Source organism: Alosa pseudoharengus, unplaced genomic scaffold (genome assembly GCF_046254945.1).
Source record: "Alosa pseudoharengus isolate Yale_2024_CS ecotype anadromous, Long Island Sound unplaced genomic scaffold, YU_APseudo_1.1 YU_APseudo_1.1_scf_12, whole genome shotgun sequence".
In the NCBI taxonomy this organism is placed as follows: Eukaryota; Metazoa; Chordata; class Actinopteri; order Clupeiformes; family Clupeidae; genus Alosa; species Alosa pseudoharengus.
Window position 1 is genome coordinate 37,577,401 of NW_027468587.1, and position 15,882 is coordinate 37,593,282.

The following is a 15,882-nucleotide window of genomic DNA, read 5'->3' on the forward strand; positions in this document are numbered from 1 at the left end:
GAGATGGGATAGTGTGCTGTGTATGTGGGGAGAGGGCAGTGTGCAATATGTGTGTTGGAGAAGCTTCCTCATGAGACAATGTGCTGTGTATTGGGGGGGGGGGGGGGGGCAGTGTGCTGTAAGTATGTTGGGGATGTGTGTTGGAGAAGCTTCCTGATGAAATAATGTGCTGTGTATGTTGGGGGGGGGCAGGGACTTACTATTGCAAGCAGAGTACTGTATGTATGATGTATGTGAGTGATGACAGTGAAGATGTGTGTGTGGGCAGGAGGGGAGTGAGCAGTGACTATGTGTGTGTGTGTGTAGTGTGTGTGTGGGTAGGTGGGGGCAGTGTGCTGTAAGTATGTAGAGGATGTGTGTTGGAGAAGATCCTGAAGACAATGTGCTGTGTATGTAGGGGGGGGGGGGCAATGTGCAGCAAGTATGTAGAGGAGGCTTACTGTAGCAATCAGTGTGCTGTATGTATGTGAGGTAATGACAGTGATGATGTAAGTGTGTGTGTTTTTTGTGTGTGTGTTGGGGATGGGGGTGGGGTCGGGGGATGATGGGTGGGGGGGGGGCAGAAAGGTTAGGCAATCAAGGACATGGGTAGATGGAGGAGAAATCAAAAATAATAAATAAAAAGTTCAATGGAGATGTGCAAAAGTTGGAGAAAGTCAGATATGTGTGTGTGTGTGTGTAAGTGTGTGTGTGTGTTTTGACGTGTGATGAAATAAGAAAATAAATAAAAGGTCTGTGAGAGGGATGTAAAAGTGCTAAAAGTCTTGTAGGTGTGTGTGTGTGTGTGGGGGGGGGGGGGGGGGTCATGAGTGCTGAGGAGTGAATGAGTGCAAAGTCAGTATAGTGTGAGTTCAGAGTTCGGATGGCCTGGGGATAAAAACTTCTCCTGAGTCTCTCAGTTCTGGCTTTATGACTACATAGGCGTCTTCTTGATTTCAGCGGTAGGAATAATCCATTGTTAGGATGAGAAGAGTCCTTCAGAATCTTTTGGGCTCTTAGGAGTACTCTTCTGGAATAGATATCTTGTAGAGCAGGGAGTTGAGTTCTTATAGTACGTTCAGCTGAGCGCACTACTCTCTGCAGAGTACTACAATCTCTAACTGTGGAGTTCCCATACAAGGGGATGATGCTACCAGTTAGAACACTCTCAACCGCTGAAGTGTAGAAGGCCTTCATGATGGATGTAGAAACTTTGAATTTCCTTAGCTGACGAAGGAAGTAGAGTCGTTGTCTGGACTTCTTCAGAACATATTGAGTGTTAACAGTCCATGTTAAGTCTTCAGTAATGTGGACATCAAGGTATTTAAAACTTGTGACTCTCTCTACAGGTTGACCGCTGATTATTAGTGGGGTGTAACTGTAGTTCTGCTGCTGCCTTCTGTAATCCACTACCATTTACTCATGTCCTTATAAATGTCAATACACTACATTTTGTATTTGAAAAGATAAATAGAAGATGATAATAAAGAGTCATTATTATGCAACAAAAAAAGTTTAAGGGTGCAAGTCAGAACTTATTTCTATTGGCATTACCCTAGGTTTTTATTTAAGACTGTGGAACTGGTAAAGCCACCCCCTCCCTGTGTACCATTTTTTTACTGATAACCCACGTTCCTAAAAGTTCCCTGAAGGTCACACAAAAATAAACCTTTAACGTTCTATACCTATAGGGAAACTAAACTTGTACATTTTCTCATTTGTTAAATCAGTTTCAGATTATTTTGGTGCCCACGCTCATCATCGCTACTGGATCTGTGACACTACCAGTGTTGGGCAAGTTACTGAAAATTAGTAATTAGTTACAGTTACTAGTTACTTCTTTCAAAAGTAATTCAATTACGTTACCAATTACTGTATATCAAAAGTAATTAGTTACTAGAGAAAGTAACTTTTGAGTTACTTTTAAGTCTGCTTTTAAAATGTCAATATGAACAGTACTGAACAGTCACACACACAATAAACCCAATTTTTGGACCTATTTATTGTAGTTTCAACGGGCCTTCAAATCAATAGCCTTGTGCATGAGTTCTCAAACTTTTTCCGACCACAAAACATTCTACAATGCATGAAGGCCTCCCTGACCTTGTTTTGCGCCACCCTCACCATCTAGGTGGTTTGATAGATATGTACAGTACACTGCCTACTGCTTGCCTACTACTTGCCTTCTGCAATATAGTAATAAGTTATTATTATCATTATTATTGCAATCCTTCTGTAGGCTACATGGAATTCGTTCAATGGGATGTAATGTGAAACAATGTTAAATGGCCTATTTTCAAAGCAGTTATTGTCTGCTCACACACACATAACCTTAGGTTATCCTCATCCTGCTTTGAACACAGTTGTATTATATAGCATTTTAAGCACCACCAGTTTGGGAAAAGCCTGCGCTGCACAAGTGCTGACCTACCGAAATAAGTTCTAATGCATCCGAGAGTTTGGGATTGTCGCGCACTATGCAGAAGGTTACTCTTCAGCTGATAAGGTGTTCCAGAGAGAAGTTGCATGTTCCGTCGCAGACAAATGAATCCACACCATGGACGTCAATTCCGATGTAAACATAGCCTACTGTGCAAATAACTCAAGTCGCTGTTACGTAGGCCTACGGTAGGCTATTAGGAGGTTTCTTTATCTGGTAAGTGAAATCTGCATTTTCCTCTCGAGTTAAACGTGTGCTTGCTTGTGCCAAGGCTATATATAGGCTACCGTAGCCTATTGGTGTTGTGGCGTGGCTATGTTGTAAGAATGAGAAATTGATATAACGAGGCTTTTGCGCAATATAGGCGAAAAAGAGCGGAGATAAACAACAATGCACTTTTACTGTAGTGGAGCTTACGAGATGGAAACGAAAGGGAAAAGGCTTTTAAGATGCCCATTTAAATTGTAGCGTAATGCACTCTTGTGTGTTTTAGCATAAATCCGAAATAAGGAGGAATGTGAACTGTAAAGAATGCATCTGCAATCTAAACATGAAACACAATCGCTGGAAACACAGCTAAGGTCGGGAGACAAAGCAGCAAATGTGCATCTTGTCTGCAGTCGTTCATTCAAGATCAACAGAGTAACGCAAGTAACGAACTCTTTGAAATTTCAGTAATTGTAATTGCGTTACTGGATTTACAAAAATACTTAGTTACATGCTCATTACCACTAAAAGTAGTGGAATTACAGTAACGCGTTACTTTGTAACGCATTACTCCCAACACTGGACACTACCTCCCCTATTTATCTCTATCTATCTATCTATCTATCTATCTATTCGAAATACAATTTGGGCCCTATCTTACACCAGGTGCATTGTGGCAGAAGGTGCAAAATCTTGTTCTTAGATTACACTCAATGCAGTGATCATTATGCTGCCATGATTTGACAAGTTGTCAAATGACGGCGTATCAATGAATAGCATAGGTGTAGTCAGGCGCATGATCAAAAATTGGATATTTTAACACCACTAAATTATAACGTGCATTATATTGCTACTGTCAGAGAATGTAACAACTGTGAACGAGTCCCAAGCAACAATTAAATTGTCGCTAAGCCCCGCATCCCATTGTTACTGTGAAACTCGGACAAACTTGATTAGAAATACATTATGGAAAATGGCAGCTGACAGTATATCACAGCAGGCTTTGAGGACGTTTTGGTCAATAAAGGATTTAATTTCGTCCAGAAGTAATCAAAAGAGACTTAATTATGCTATGGAGGGGTAAATTCAAAACTTACATATATATATAAATACATATACATATATAAATACATAAGGCAAAAACCACTGACGTTAATGCTAGCTAGCTAGTGGAAGATTAAAACTGATCAGGCTACGTTAACATTCGATGTAGTAAGAATATAGTGGTTGGCTAATGAGCCTTTTCATCTTGGGGTTTATCAGGGAACCTGGTTACTGTGCCCACGTTGTTGGCTTAGCAGCCTACATTTCTTCAAGCTGTTGAAAACGCGAGAGACATCCTGTAGGCTACTGTTGATGAAATATACCCTCGTTTTCTAGCCTCTCGGGGTACCGGCTATCAGTATTACACGTCCCCCATGCACAACGTTTGACCATGGTTATCCGTCATCTGTCAGGGTTTTTTGAGGAAATAAGCTCCATAAATAACCATTAATTTGTAATTTTATGCCTCCGCCCTGTTGTTTCCTTTGGAGTTGTTTGAGCTGATGTCTGAGTCAGTTGAGGCTGGACTGTCATTGGCTCATCTGCGTTCTAAGGGTGGCGCTTAGCAACAGGTAAATTGGACTGCTTAAATGTCCTTATTCAGTCATTTAATATTATTAGCGTAAGTGTTGTTTTTTTGCTATGTTGACGCATAGACAATTTTTAAAGCTGTTGAAATACTGAAAGTGAATTCAGACATGGCCTAAATGTGTATTTAGCATCGCGCTTCAGACTATGTTTAGTTTCTGTTGCACGCCAAAGCACAGCTTGCACCCAACCTCTGTCTACTATCAGTGAAACTTTCACACAAGCAGCTGCATCCCATCCACTTATGGGTCAGAGTGTTCTTGGGGACCCCGGTTTGATTTAGACCGCTTGTTATTTCCTATCCTATCCGCATTAAGGCAAAAGGACCCAAAAGGTATACTTAAAAAATGTCCAAAATATTTGTAGCCAGGAAACCCAGAAAACCTATACTAAACAAGTACAGAGTGGAAGTATAGCTTCAGGGCAGATGAGTAACATTAGCAATGCACATGGATATGAAACCGTCTATAGGTTGAGTTTGTGATGAATAAATGGTGTGTATCTTCTGACCATAAAAGCAAGGCTCCACTAACATAGGTCACCACCCAGTTCTGTTTTAGAGTACAATTTCACTCTGAATGCAAAGGGAAATCATCTGACCAAAAGCTAACATTAACCTCCACACTTCCCCTCTGTCAACCTTCATATAGGCTACAGAGGAACTAGAAGCGTTCTTTTCATTTCACTTTTATCAGACACCACATCTGCCAAGACTTATATCTCTTTAGTGGGGAATAACAGACATGAACAAACAAGGTAATGTTTTGAAAAACAATCTCCTTTTATCTCTATTCTGTTCCAAGCTGAAGAGGGTAAATTGTGAGTTATGAGAAGAATGTGTTTAAAAAGCAATTTTTATCCTTAAGTTCCCTGTATTTAAGCAATTTGCAAATAATGCTATTGATGCAACACATACGTGTACATATTTGTATTTACAGATTCGGCATTATAATGTAGGCTATTATTAGTTATGACAGGTCACTTTGTAACACACTATGTAGCTCACACAGACTCATTTCTCATGCTCGCTGATGTGTCAGACTTTTTTGTACTTCCTTAAATTGTTTCACTTAGAGTTGTCCATTTCAAAGCTTGATTGCCCAAATATGGTTATAAATGGTAGCCTAGAAATCTAGACGCACCCTAGCGGCGGCAAATTAATTTGCTCAGCTTGTACGTCTAGTATCGAACCATAGGAATTTCTATTGGCTTAACACCGTGGATGACGGCCAATCACAGTGCTCTATTTCGTTAGAGAGTCTTAAGGCGGGCTTAACAGGATAACGACATCCTGCGACGGTGAACAACAAGGAAGGTGGCTATGGCAAACGAAGAGCGGTTGTTTGAATCGGCGTTGGCGTCAACTTTGGAGGAGTTGGACTTTGCTTTGGAAGTGCTTTTCTTTGAAAGTAGATCAACACAATGCACTTAAGTCATTCCTTTCGAAGAAGGATGTATTTGCCGTTTTGCCGACTGGATACGAATATGGTCGTAGCGCTGGCCTATTGCATGCCTAGGCAGTTTGAAAGACAATTCTCTGCCCGCCCCTTGGATTAAGCGAGGTGAATGATTCGATGCCAGACTATACATGTCAATGATATAGGATGGCCCGCCAGGCTATATAAATGGTCTTTTGGCTTTTATACTTCAGAAAATGTACATATATTTAAGTATGATATATTCCTAATTATATCCCAAACTTTTACAGGTGGGAAAGCATATGGAATGCTCAAATCCCAACAAGACGACAAACTGAACTCCATCAATGAGGTTTGATTACATTTGTTAATAGTGACATTATGCAGTCTGATATCATTCATCTGACTGTACACAAAAATTGATCTTTCAGTCAATATACTCTTAATATTCTACAAAATATCAGGTATGATGTTTTTTAGTAGGCAATTGTTTCTAGACATGTCTATAAACGTATAATGATATCAATGTTACACTTAGGCTACTTAAGAACTTCTTCCGCAAATCGTAGAAACTATTGTAACATGTTCAATGAACCCATCCATTAAGAATTATAAAGGCACATATAAAACACTGAGGACGCACTGACATGAGTTGTAAGCAGCCCTTACCAACTAGTCTCAAACAACTCGTCTGCAGCATAAATACAGTGCTTATAAAAAGTATATTGGATATTTTCCCTTTTGCTGCTTTTATAAATGGAATCTTGATCAATTTAATTTGGCAATTTTTTACAATAATTTACAAAATTCTTCCTTCCTCTTTAATGCCAAAGTGAAAGCAGATTTCTACAAAAGTAATGTCAACTAAATAAAAGTATATATAATGCAAAATAAGTGATTGCATAAATATTAACCCCCTTCAAGTCAGCATTAAGAACTGTAGATGCACCTTTGGCTGCAAATAAAGCATGGAGCCTGTGTGGATAGGTCTCAATTAGGCTTGCACATCTGGATACTGATACTATTGGAAGGTAGCCTGACGAGCCAGACCCACATTAAAATGTAGGGTCTGGGCACTCACCGTTCGCAGTGCTCAGTCCGAGGGGCGGGATAATCGGTTGTCTTTAAAATTCCCTCTGCATGCAATAGGACAGCGCTATGAGTTCCATGCGTTTCCCACCAGCGGAGCTAGTTGGCTAGTTCAAACTTTTGCCAACTTAATAAAAGCTTAACTCGTGTAACACTGTTCGCCAACGCGCAACATCCATCTTATTTGTTTTCAAGTAGGGAATTCAAGCCAAACCGTTACAACTCTGACATCAATCATTATGTTAAGCCCGCCTAACGACTCTATACACGATTTGATTGGCCTGATAGAAGTTTAATTTTTCAAGCTCACAAGCCAACGGAGAGTTGCTAGACTAGCCCTGGCAGCAATTTGCTGCTGCTAGGGTGCGTCTAGATTTATAGGCTAGTTGGAAGGGGATTGGGCGTGAAAAGCCCTTTTCAAGTCCAACCACAGATTTATAGGATTTATAGGATTTATAGGATTGAGTTCTGGGCTTTGACTTGGCCACTCCAGAACATTCACCTTGTTGTCTTTAAATAATTTCTGTGTAGTTTTTGTTGTATGCTTCGGCTCATTGTCTTGCTGGAAAGTAAATCTTCTCCCAAGTCGTAGTTCTCTTGCACACTGAATCAGATTATCCTTTAGGATTTCCATATTGTGCTGAATTAATTTTACCTTTACCTTTACAAGCCTTCCAGGGCCTGCTGTCGAGAAATATCCCACAGCATGATGCTACCACCACCATGCTCGAAATTAGGGATGGTGCATTTTTGGTGTGTAGTGTTTGGTGTTCGCCGTCCTCCAAACATAGCATCTAATCTGATGCCGAAAAGGCAAAATTTTGGTCTCAGCAGACCAAAGAACCTTCTTCCATTTGACCTTGGAGTCTCCCACATGACTTTGGGTGAACTTTAGTCGAGATTGAATAACAGCTTTGCCACTCACCCATAGAGCTTTGATTGGTGAAGGCAAAAGTTGCTGTATGCATAGTTTCTCGCATCTCAGCTGCTTAAACTTTTAACTTCTTCAGAGTTATCATAGGTGGCCTTCTCCACCACTATTGTTCTTGAACGGTCACTTAATTTGTGGTGACTGCCTGCTCTAGGCAGATTTGTACATTTGCGGTTTATGGTTACCCCCCTATGACAATGCTTTACACTGTCAGATTAATCTAACTATGTCTCACTTAAATTTAATCAAAAATGCCCTCCTCCCCCTCCTCCGCCTTTGGTACTTCCCTAACTTCTAGCTGCAGTGTAGGCCTAATATGCTAGCTATATGCTAGATATAGCATATTGGGTCTTGAAATATTCACAGGAATCCATAGAAATTGAATAATTATGTTATTTTATCCAATATTAGTTGTACAGATGTATAGTCCATCTTATACACACCAATTGAATTGAAATAGAAATTGCAAATATTTATATTTTTGTGTAATTATTCCATATGTAGTGTAGTCATTCCATATCAGAACCCCTGAAGTACAATTCAAATACAAGCATGAAACTTCAAAGTTTTACCTTTCATTTGAGACCAAGATTATGCTTCTACACTAGAGTGTGGCTACCCGACCTGAGCCCGACGGGACCCGACGGGTCGGGTCGGGTTTGGACAAATACTTAGAAATTGTAGTTGGGTTCGGTTGGGGTTCGGACACATGGGGGCGATATGCATTGGACGTTTGTTTTTTGAGAATAAAATAAAATGTAAAAAAGACCTAACAGCTTTCTTCCTGTGTCCAAGATTTGTTTATGTAGCCGTGACAACGTGCATTTCAGGCTTGGGTGACTTTAAAAAAAGTTGTTAGCCTATCAGGAGATTTTAAGACCAAAGAAAATTAATCAAATTAAGTCTAGACCTACTATGTGAAGGCAGTCATATTTGCGTTGCATACTGTGGTAAAGACATAGGCTATAGCCTATGTCCATAGCCCCTACCATACCTATGGTCGTCTTGTTCAACTGGAGGAGGATTTCCTCGAGTTGCCCCAATTAACGTTGATGCTGCATATGGATCAGTGACAGAGGGACTGTAGTTTCAATGACTGTTGCAGTTCATTTCAAGACTTTTCGTCAATGGTAAGACTAGAATTCTACTTGCTTGGGCCTCTTGTTATTGTGCGCTGTGTGTGACCTGCGTGCGTGCACGCATCTGATTCTGTAGACAAGAATTCCATTTGTTGTTTGTTCCGTTTAATGGGCTAAGGCTATCCACAAACGTGAACGTTTAATCACTAGCATGGGAATAACTGAGGTATCATCTGCGTCGGGCTCGGGTCAGGTTCGGACATAAAAATGAAAATGCCTGTCGGGTTCAGGTCGGGTTCGGATGCAACTCTGTCGGATGCGGGCCGGGTTCGGACAGAAATTTGCGGCCTGAACCGCACTCTATTCTACACAAAGGGGTTCATAGACAGTAAGCATTTGATTGTCAGTATGTTTTGGATAACCAAAAGTTCTATGGGGAGTTTCCATAGGGCATTTTACAAAACACATGAGCATTGGCAAATATTGGTCTAAAGTACTCATATTTTCATTCTATATTGATCTACTTTTGAACATAGCTTCACAAGACCTTGTGCTAGGCCTCAGTTGTGTTTCTAAGTCATATCAAGAGACCTAGAGGGCTGAAATGTGGTGAGTTCAGAGATGCTTGTTATCTGGCAGAAAGAAAAAACAATATCCTAGCCTCTGTAACTCTGTGTCAGTACACCACACAGTTCTTTTGAGTGTTTTCCAAGAAACAGTGTCTGAGCTTTCCAAAGAGGTCAAGCATGTGATTATAGGGCAAACTAGGTGGGAACAGTGGACTCTGAAGCAGGCACTGTGCAATTTCAGGCAACACCTGGAAATTGGTATTGAGAATTAGGGCTAGTCCACACGTACGAAACCGATCTTTTTTCCCTCTGTCTTACCTGAAACCGCATCAAGAATATTTGCGTCCAAACGGATCCATCTCCACACGACTCAACACGTTACTTCATACCCCAGGCCTATAGGTGGCACTGTTTCTTTACAGAAATTGACCAAAATTTGCGCTTTACAAACAGACAGAATAGGCAAGATAGATAGATAGATAGATAGGCTACGACCAAATGGCTAGTGCAAGGAAACCAGAATTGTTTGTGTGGACTGATGGTGAACTGTCAACTGTTGTCAACTGTAAAACTAATAAACTTTATTTTACGGTTTGTGAAGGGTGCAGTCCCGTCCTTTATTTGGCTAATGCAGGTAGGCCTACTAATCACCTTTACTTTCTTTGGTTGTAGGATAGTTAGATTCACCGCAATTAGGCTACTAAACGCAAGGCTTACCCAAGTTCTAGGCTATTCTGTCGCCACATTTATACTATTGCTATAAAACCCTCGTTAGTAACAGTCAATACTTTTGCCTGCATCAAATCGCGCATTCGCATTCAGTGTGCTATCATCGGCTTAACGTGAGTTCTAAGCGTCTTTGTATGCTTATATCTGATTTCACTCGACTGTGAATGCATGTATATATGTTGTAAGACATGTAAAATATATGAATGACACTGGCACTACGCACAAATTAATGTAGCCTAAACTTACACCGCACTTAATAACTTAAGTTCTCTCGCGTCACTGACAGTAGCTAGAATGCATAAAAAAACACCGGGAAAAACAGTGTTCAGTCCACCAAGTCATAAGCTATCGGCGCTGCGCAGCACCAGTTGTGATATTTATCTTACGGAGTGTAATCGTAGGTAATGTCATGTATGAAAACTAGTATTGTTAGGCAATACTATAAGTGCAAGTCCAGGGCAGCTGAGGTGTGGCAATGACATCATCGATACGCAAGCAGGATGTGCGGTTTCGCTGTCTAAACGAACGGGCTACGGTTTCAGATTTCGGGCTACGGTTTCAGATTTCTCCACTCTGGGACCAGGTTTCAGAAAGGTGCGGTTTCGGGCAGTGCGTTTACAGGATTCGTTTGGACGCTCGGCCAAAACGAAGCAAAACCTCTGCGTTTAACCTAAAAAGCGTCTCCGTGTGGACGGGCCCTTAAGCTGTTAGATGCGCATCTCGTCGGTGATTGGCTGGAAAAGTTTGTTATGCTTTTATGGTCCAGGCTGGACCAGGTTGTCCACAGAGACCGCGTTTTTTTACAGTGTATTAAGGGCACAGGCAGCTAGCGGATGGTGAGGTGATGTTTGCTGTATGTGACAAAAAAATTTTTTGAAACCGCGTAACATCGCTTAGAGCTCCTTTAATAATGGATATCACTGATATCCAAGAGATGTTCAGTGACTTGAAAAGTGTTTTGTATCCATCCCCTCACTTATGCTTTTCAATATTGACTCATTGACCAGTGACTGGACCTTCCAGACACAGGTTACTTTATATTAGTATACTATACACATTCACTTCACTCAGACGATCTCCATTTCACTAATTGTGAGACTATTATCGACAATTGGCTGGACCGCTGTTGATTTAGTCACTTTAAGGGGAATATTTATGCAATTGCGTATTTTGCATCATATATGTGATGGTATCCAGGATTTTGCAAGGTGACGGTGTCCAGAATGTTGCTAGAATGGTATCAGAATCTTAAGTTGGTGAAATTCCACCAGAGAGAGTTGAAACAGAGCAAAAATCAAGAATTTTTGAGTGCTCCATGTGAAGGATCGCATCACATATTTTTAATTATTTAACATTATTTTGTAGAAATCTGCTTTCACTTTGACATTAAAAAGTGGAATTTTTGTAAACTATTGTAAAAAGGCCGAATTAAATTGAAACAACTTCTTGCGCACGACGGAATGGATTGGCAGCATGGCTCATTCATACTTTTCCTTTTTGTTAAATGGGTCAGTGACAGATAAGGGTTGGTAAGATGAGAAAATTAAAAATATGTTTAAACCTTTAAAACAAAACATGCCTGAGGTTTGATGAAGTGTATACTTTGTATTTCTGTTGTATTCATATTATTTAATATGACATTTATGCTATTTTTTAACAAAAGATAGAACTAACAGCCTGTTAAACTGTCAAATGGTGTAACCACAAAAATGACAAATATCTAATATTTCACACCTCCTAGAGTTCATGCAATTGCTCTCATGAAATTATTAGTTTATTTTGTAATATCCTATGAGAATATGTTTTATTATATTTATTTCTAAATTTAAATATATTTATTTCTAAATTTAAATTATATGGGTTACTGAGCAAGACCATATGCTGTAAACATCTTGTTTTCTGTCTATTCTTTGACCATTTGAGTAAAAATGGTTTAAACAACCATTATTACAGTAGAGTATTAAATCATTATCCCTATTCATTTTTTTGTACATTATTAGTATTTTAGACAAAATACTGGTTACACCAATTGACCATGAAACGTTTATAGCAATAGGACAAGAAATTGACACAGAAAATAGGCATCAAGGTAAACTGAATTGGATATTTTGATATGTATTCATGTCATTCATCATATTCCATATCAAATATCATTTCATATCATCAATGAAGAAACTTGTGTTCTATTTGATTTCAATTCAGTTCGCATACAATTTCAGTCTATACCCATTATTTTCAAAGAGAGTGAGATAAAGGGCCCTATTTTCGCGATGCAAAACCCGGCGCAAAGCGTATTATTATTCTGACGCAAAGTTTTTTCCTATCTTACACTTCACTTTTATTAAATAATGCGCCCAGGGGTGTGGCAATTACTGACATAAGATGTGGTCTGGCACATGATCTAAAAATCGCTATCTTATACCGTCTAAAAAGCATTATGCCACTGACCAAGAAAAGCCTGGTCTACAGTATAGCGAAAGGCGCATATGAAACACAGCTGAAGATGCACTGTCACGCGATGTAAGCAGCAATTCCTCTGCAGAATAAATGTCCTTAGGTTATTTCGAACATTATAGGGGGAAATTTTGCTTTTTTCAGGCTATGTTTTTGCTGGTAACCCATTGTCAGTCAATATTGAAAGTAATTAACTGTGTATAACTGTTTTGTCGTTGACTATGACACCACAGTGAAGTTAGTTTCACTTAATATGTTCAATTAATAGACAAGTGCAGATGTGTGTAGCCTATACTCTACTCGGTTTTAGTAAAGAATGGCTTAGTGGAATACCTGTTCCATACGGTCTTGCGTACAAGCAGATTCCTTCAAATACACCGCTGACTATCAAAATACTGATGCGCTGTTTGAAGTTGCCCTGCTTGCTGTTAAAGGGAATGACAGATCCTCCTCATTGGTTTAAAGAATGTTAAGCCCAAAACACACCCATGACTGATTAAGAAACATAACCTGAATCTGATCAAACTGGTCTCAAACAGAAAAGAGTCAAATGGTGTAACCGGTTACACCATTTAACATTTCTATTTAAAAGCAAAATTTGCAGGCATTATTATGGACAACTATGTACACACTTCACCTTTATATGAATATTCAAACACAGTTTTTACATTAAAGTGAATATTTTATGATTATTATGATTTATCAACATTTTTAAAAGGTCATACAATTTGACATGTAACCTAAGCTTGCCTGGTCATGGCCTAAAAACACTATTATGTTACTTTAAGAGAGTTGCTAACCTTGACTCATAGCAGTTGGGGTCTTGAAGGGTCCTTCTCTATGACATAAATTCCTGTCACATGATTCTCTGACATAATACATACAAAATTGCTCTTTAAATGGTGGTTACACCACTTGACATTTTAAGTGGTTAATGTGACAGACACGATTCCCCATATTAATTCAAACATTCAGAACAATGGGGTTTCATTACTTGTATTACATATTGAAAAGTTCTTGTGCAAGATCATGCCAGATTATTTAAGAAGGGATTTTGGAGAGAATTTAAAAAAATTTTCAGCAAGTGTAATTATTTGGTTCATGTTTTTGTGGTTACACCGTGTTGACAATTTTACCCAAATTCAGTTAATACTCTTTCAAAATTAAATAAATCCAAAACTTTAAGATTAGGGTTTGATGAAAATGATATTTGAAAATAATTTGTCAAATTATTTTCAAATTTTAACAATTTTAAATGTATGTAAGCCATATGTACACAAAAAAATGAGCGTCACGTCATTGACCCAAATATCCTTTTATCTTCGATTGTATGGGGGGAATTGGTTATTTAAGTTATGTATTAATTATTTATTTATCATAATATATGATTTGAAACTTCAATAAAATGTGTTTGTGTTGTTTGATTTGTGTAATAGTTTTGCTGTAACTGTGGCTATGGTTGAACTGGCAGCAAATACGGCCTGGCACCCCAGAGATAATTACATCTCTAAACTTAAACTAAAAATTCAGATTAGTCACATTACAATATAATACATGCTTTAGTGAAGGTTAAGTAGTCATTTTGTTTGTGTCATTCTGCAGATGTACCTTACTGATTCTAAGTATGCTGATGTGGAAGACCTGCAGTCCAAACTGGAATCTTTCAAACGTAGGCCATAGTGATAAACTCCATGCATTTAATAGTTGAATAGCTATGAATGATACCCAACTGCTGCAAATAATACAATAACATTCTCTCCCTCTCCTTTTCCAGACAAATACATGGAGTTTGACCTTAATGACCAAGGAGAAATAGGTAAGCAGACAGCACTGGAATTTTGCTATATTAGCTTATTTCAACTCAGTATCAACAGTCTTTAATACGTCCCTTCAGACATTATGGGTCTAAAACGAATGCTGGAGAAGTTGGGTGTTGCCAAGACTCATCTTGAACTAAAGAAGATGATGTCTGAAGTGGTGGGAGATAAAGAGTCCAGGGACACCATCAGCTACACTGATTTCCTTAACATGATGCTTGGGAAGAGGAATGCAATATTAAGGCTGTAAGTCTACAACATACTACAGATTAACTAATGATCACAGAAAGTGGTTCAAAATGAGCAGCCAGAACACAAATAGAATGTAAGAACATTTTATACATTTTCATTATTCTTTTTTGTCTCCAAAAGGATTCTAATGTATGAAGAAAAAGCAAAGGAGCAAGAGCCCAAGAACACTGGCCCACCACCTCCCAAAACCTTTGCTGATCTCCCATAAATTCAAAATGATTCAAGTTGGGATATGCCCTTTAGTATTATCTGAGACATCATATTATTCTATTATAGACAATGAATCAAGTTGTTTAACGTGTTAGGCTACAAGTAAGCTAAGGACGACACGGCGTTCGGGTAGCAGAAGTTAATGCACATTCAAGGTGGTAATGTGACCAGAACGCCAAATGGTCATTACACCTTGAGGTACATTAACTTCTGCTTTCTGGAAAAAGTCCATTATCCTGCTTATACCACTGTTGCCACACTTGCATTATGTAGCTTATGGCCTCTTTACACCAAACAACTTTGACAAGATTTGGAAAAGATTCTTGAAAGATTGTAGTCTTTTGAGTAATGCTTGTAGTTAAAAGACTACAATCTTTCAAGAATCTTTTTCCAAATCTTGTCAAAGTTGTTTGGTGTAAGGAGGCCATAAGATGATAATATTTCCATGTTTTGATCACTAAAACAGAATTGTTCGTAGAACTACTTCACCACACCTCACCACATATTCTCTATTTTCTTAACTTACAGGACACACTGCCATTAATAGTTCAAAATGTGTGGTTGCTTTGGCCAGCACAGCCCCCCAATATGACATGGGCTCCCCTGAAAAAGTGATGTGAAATATAAAATCTGGATGATATGCTATTATGCCATGCAATTTTGCAGTTTCCTGGATCAGACATAAAATCATATCTTCACATATTGATTTATCACTAATTCCCTTAAATAAAGATACTGACATGCATGCTAGCATGCCATTGTTGTAATAACCATTTATGAGTGGCGCCACTAGCGCAAATCAAACTTCACTCACATTGACACTTTACTAATGACCAGAAGAAGGAACACAAGAAACAACTTTGTTGAGTCCCATTAGTCTACACGCAACATTTCTTTATTTTGTAGTTAGCAATCAGTACACCCCCCAAAAAAAAACATTTTACAGTGTAGGATCATTGACACCCTCTGAATGCATGCCAAGTTTTGTGAAATTATGTTCATGGGGGGCCATATCAGCTACACATCCTCACACACACATGCATGCACACACAAGCACATATGCACACACAGACACA

The 15,882-nt window shown here is 39.0% G+C and overlaps 1 protein-coding gene across 2 annotated transcripts; it reads left to right on the forward strand.

Moving 5' to 3' along the window:
• Positions 1-4,907: 4,907 nt before the first annotated feature.
• On the forward strand, positions 4,908-15,136 carry LOC143119588 (allograft inflammatory factor 1-like). Of its 2 annotated transcripts, XM_076281203.1 has the most exons (6): positions 4,908-5,014; positions 5,967-6,028; positions 14,130-14,196; positions 14,302-14,343; positions 14,422-14,590; positions 14,717-15,136. In XM_076281203.1, the coding sequence occupies exons 1-6, from the start codon at positions 5,002-5,004 to the stop codon at positions 14,802-14,804; spliced, it is 441 nt and encodes a 146-aa protein (XP_076137318.1). In that variant the 5' UTR covers positions 4,908-5,001; the 3' UTR covers positions 14,805-15,136. The 2 variants fall into 2 exon arrangements, with proteins under 2 accessions (XP_076137318.1, XP_076137319.1); XM_076281204.1 differs by lacking the exon at positions 5,967-6,028 and having other exon boundaries at positions 4,929-5,014.
• Positions 15,137-15,882: the final 746 nt, after the last annotated feature.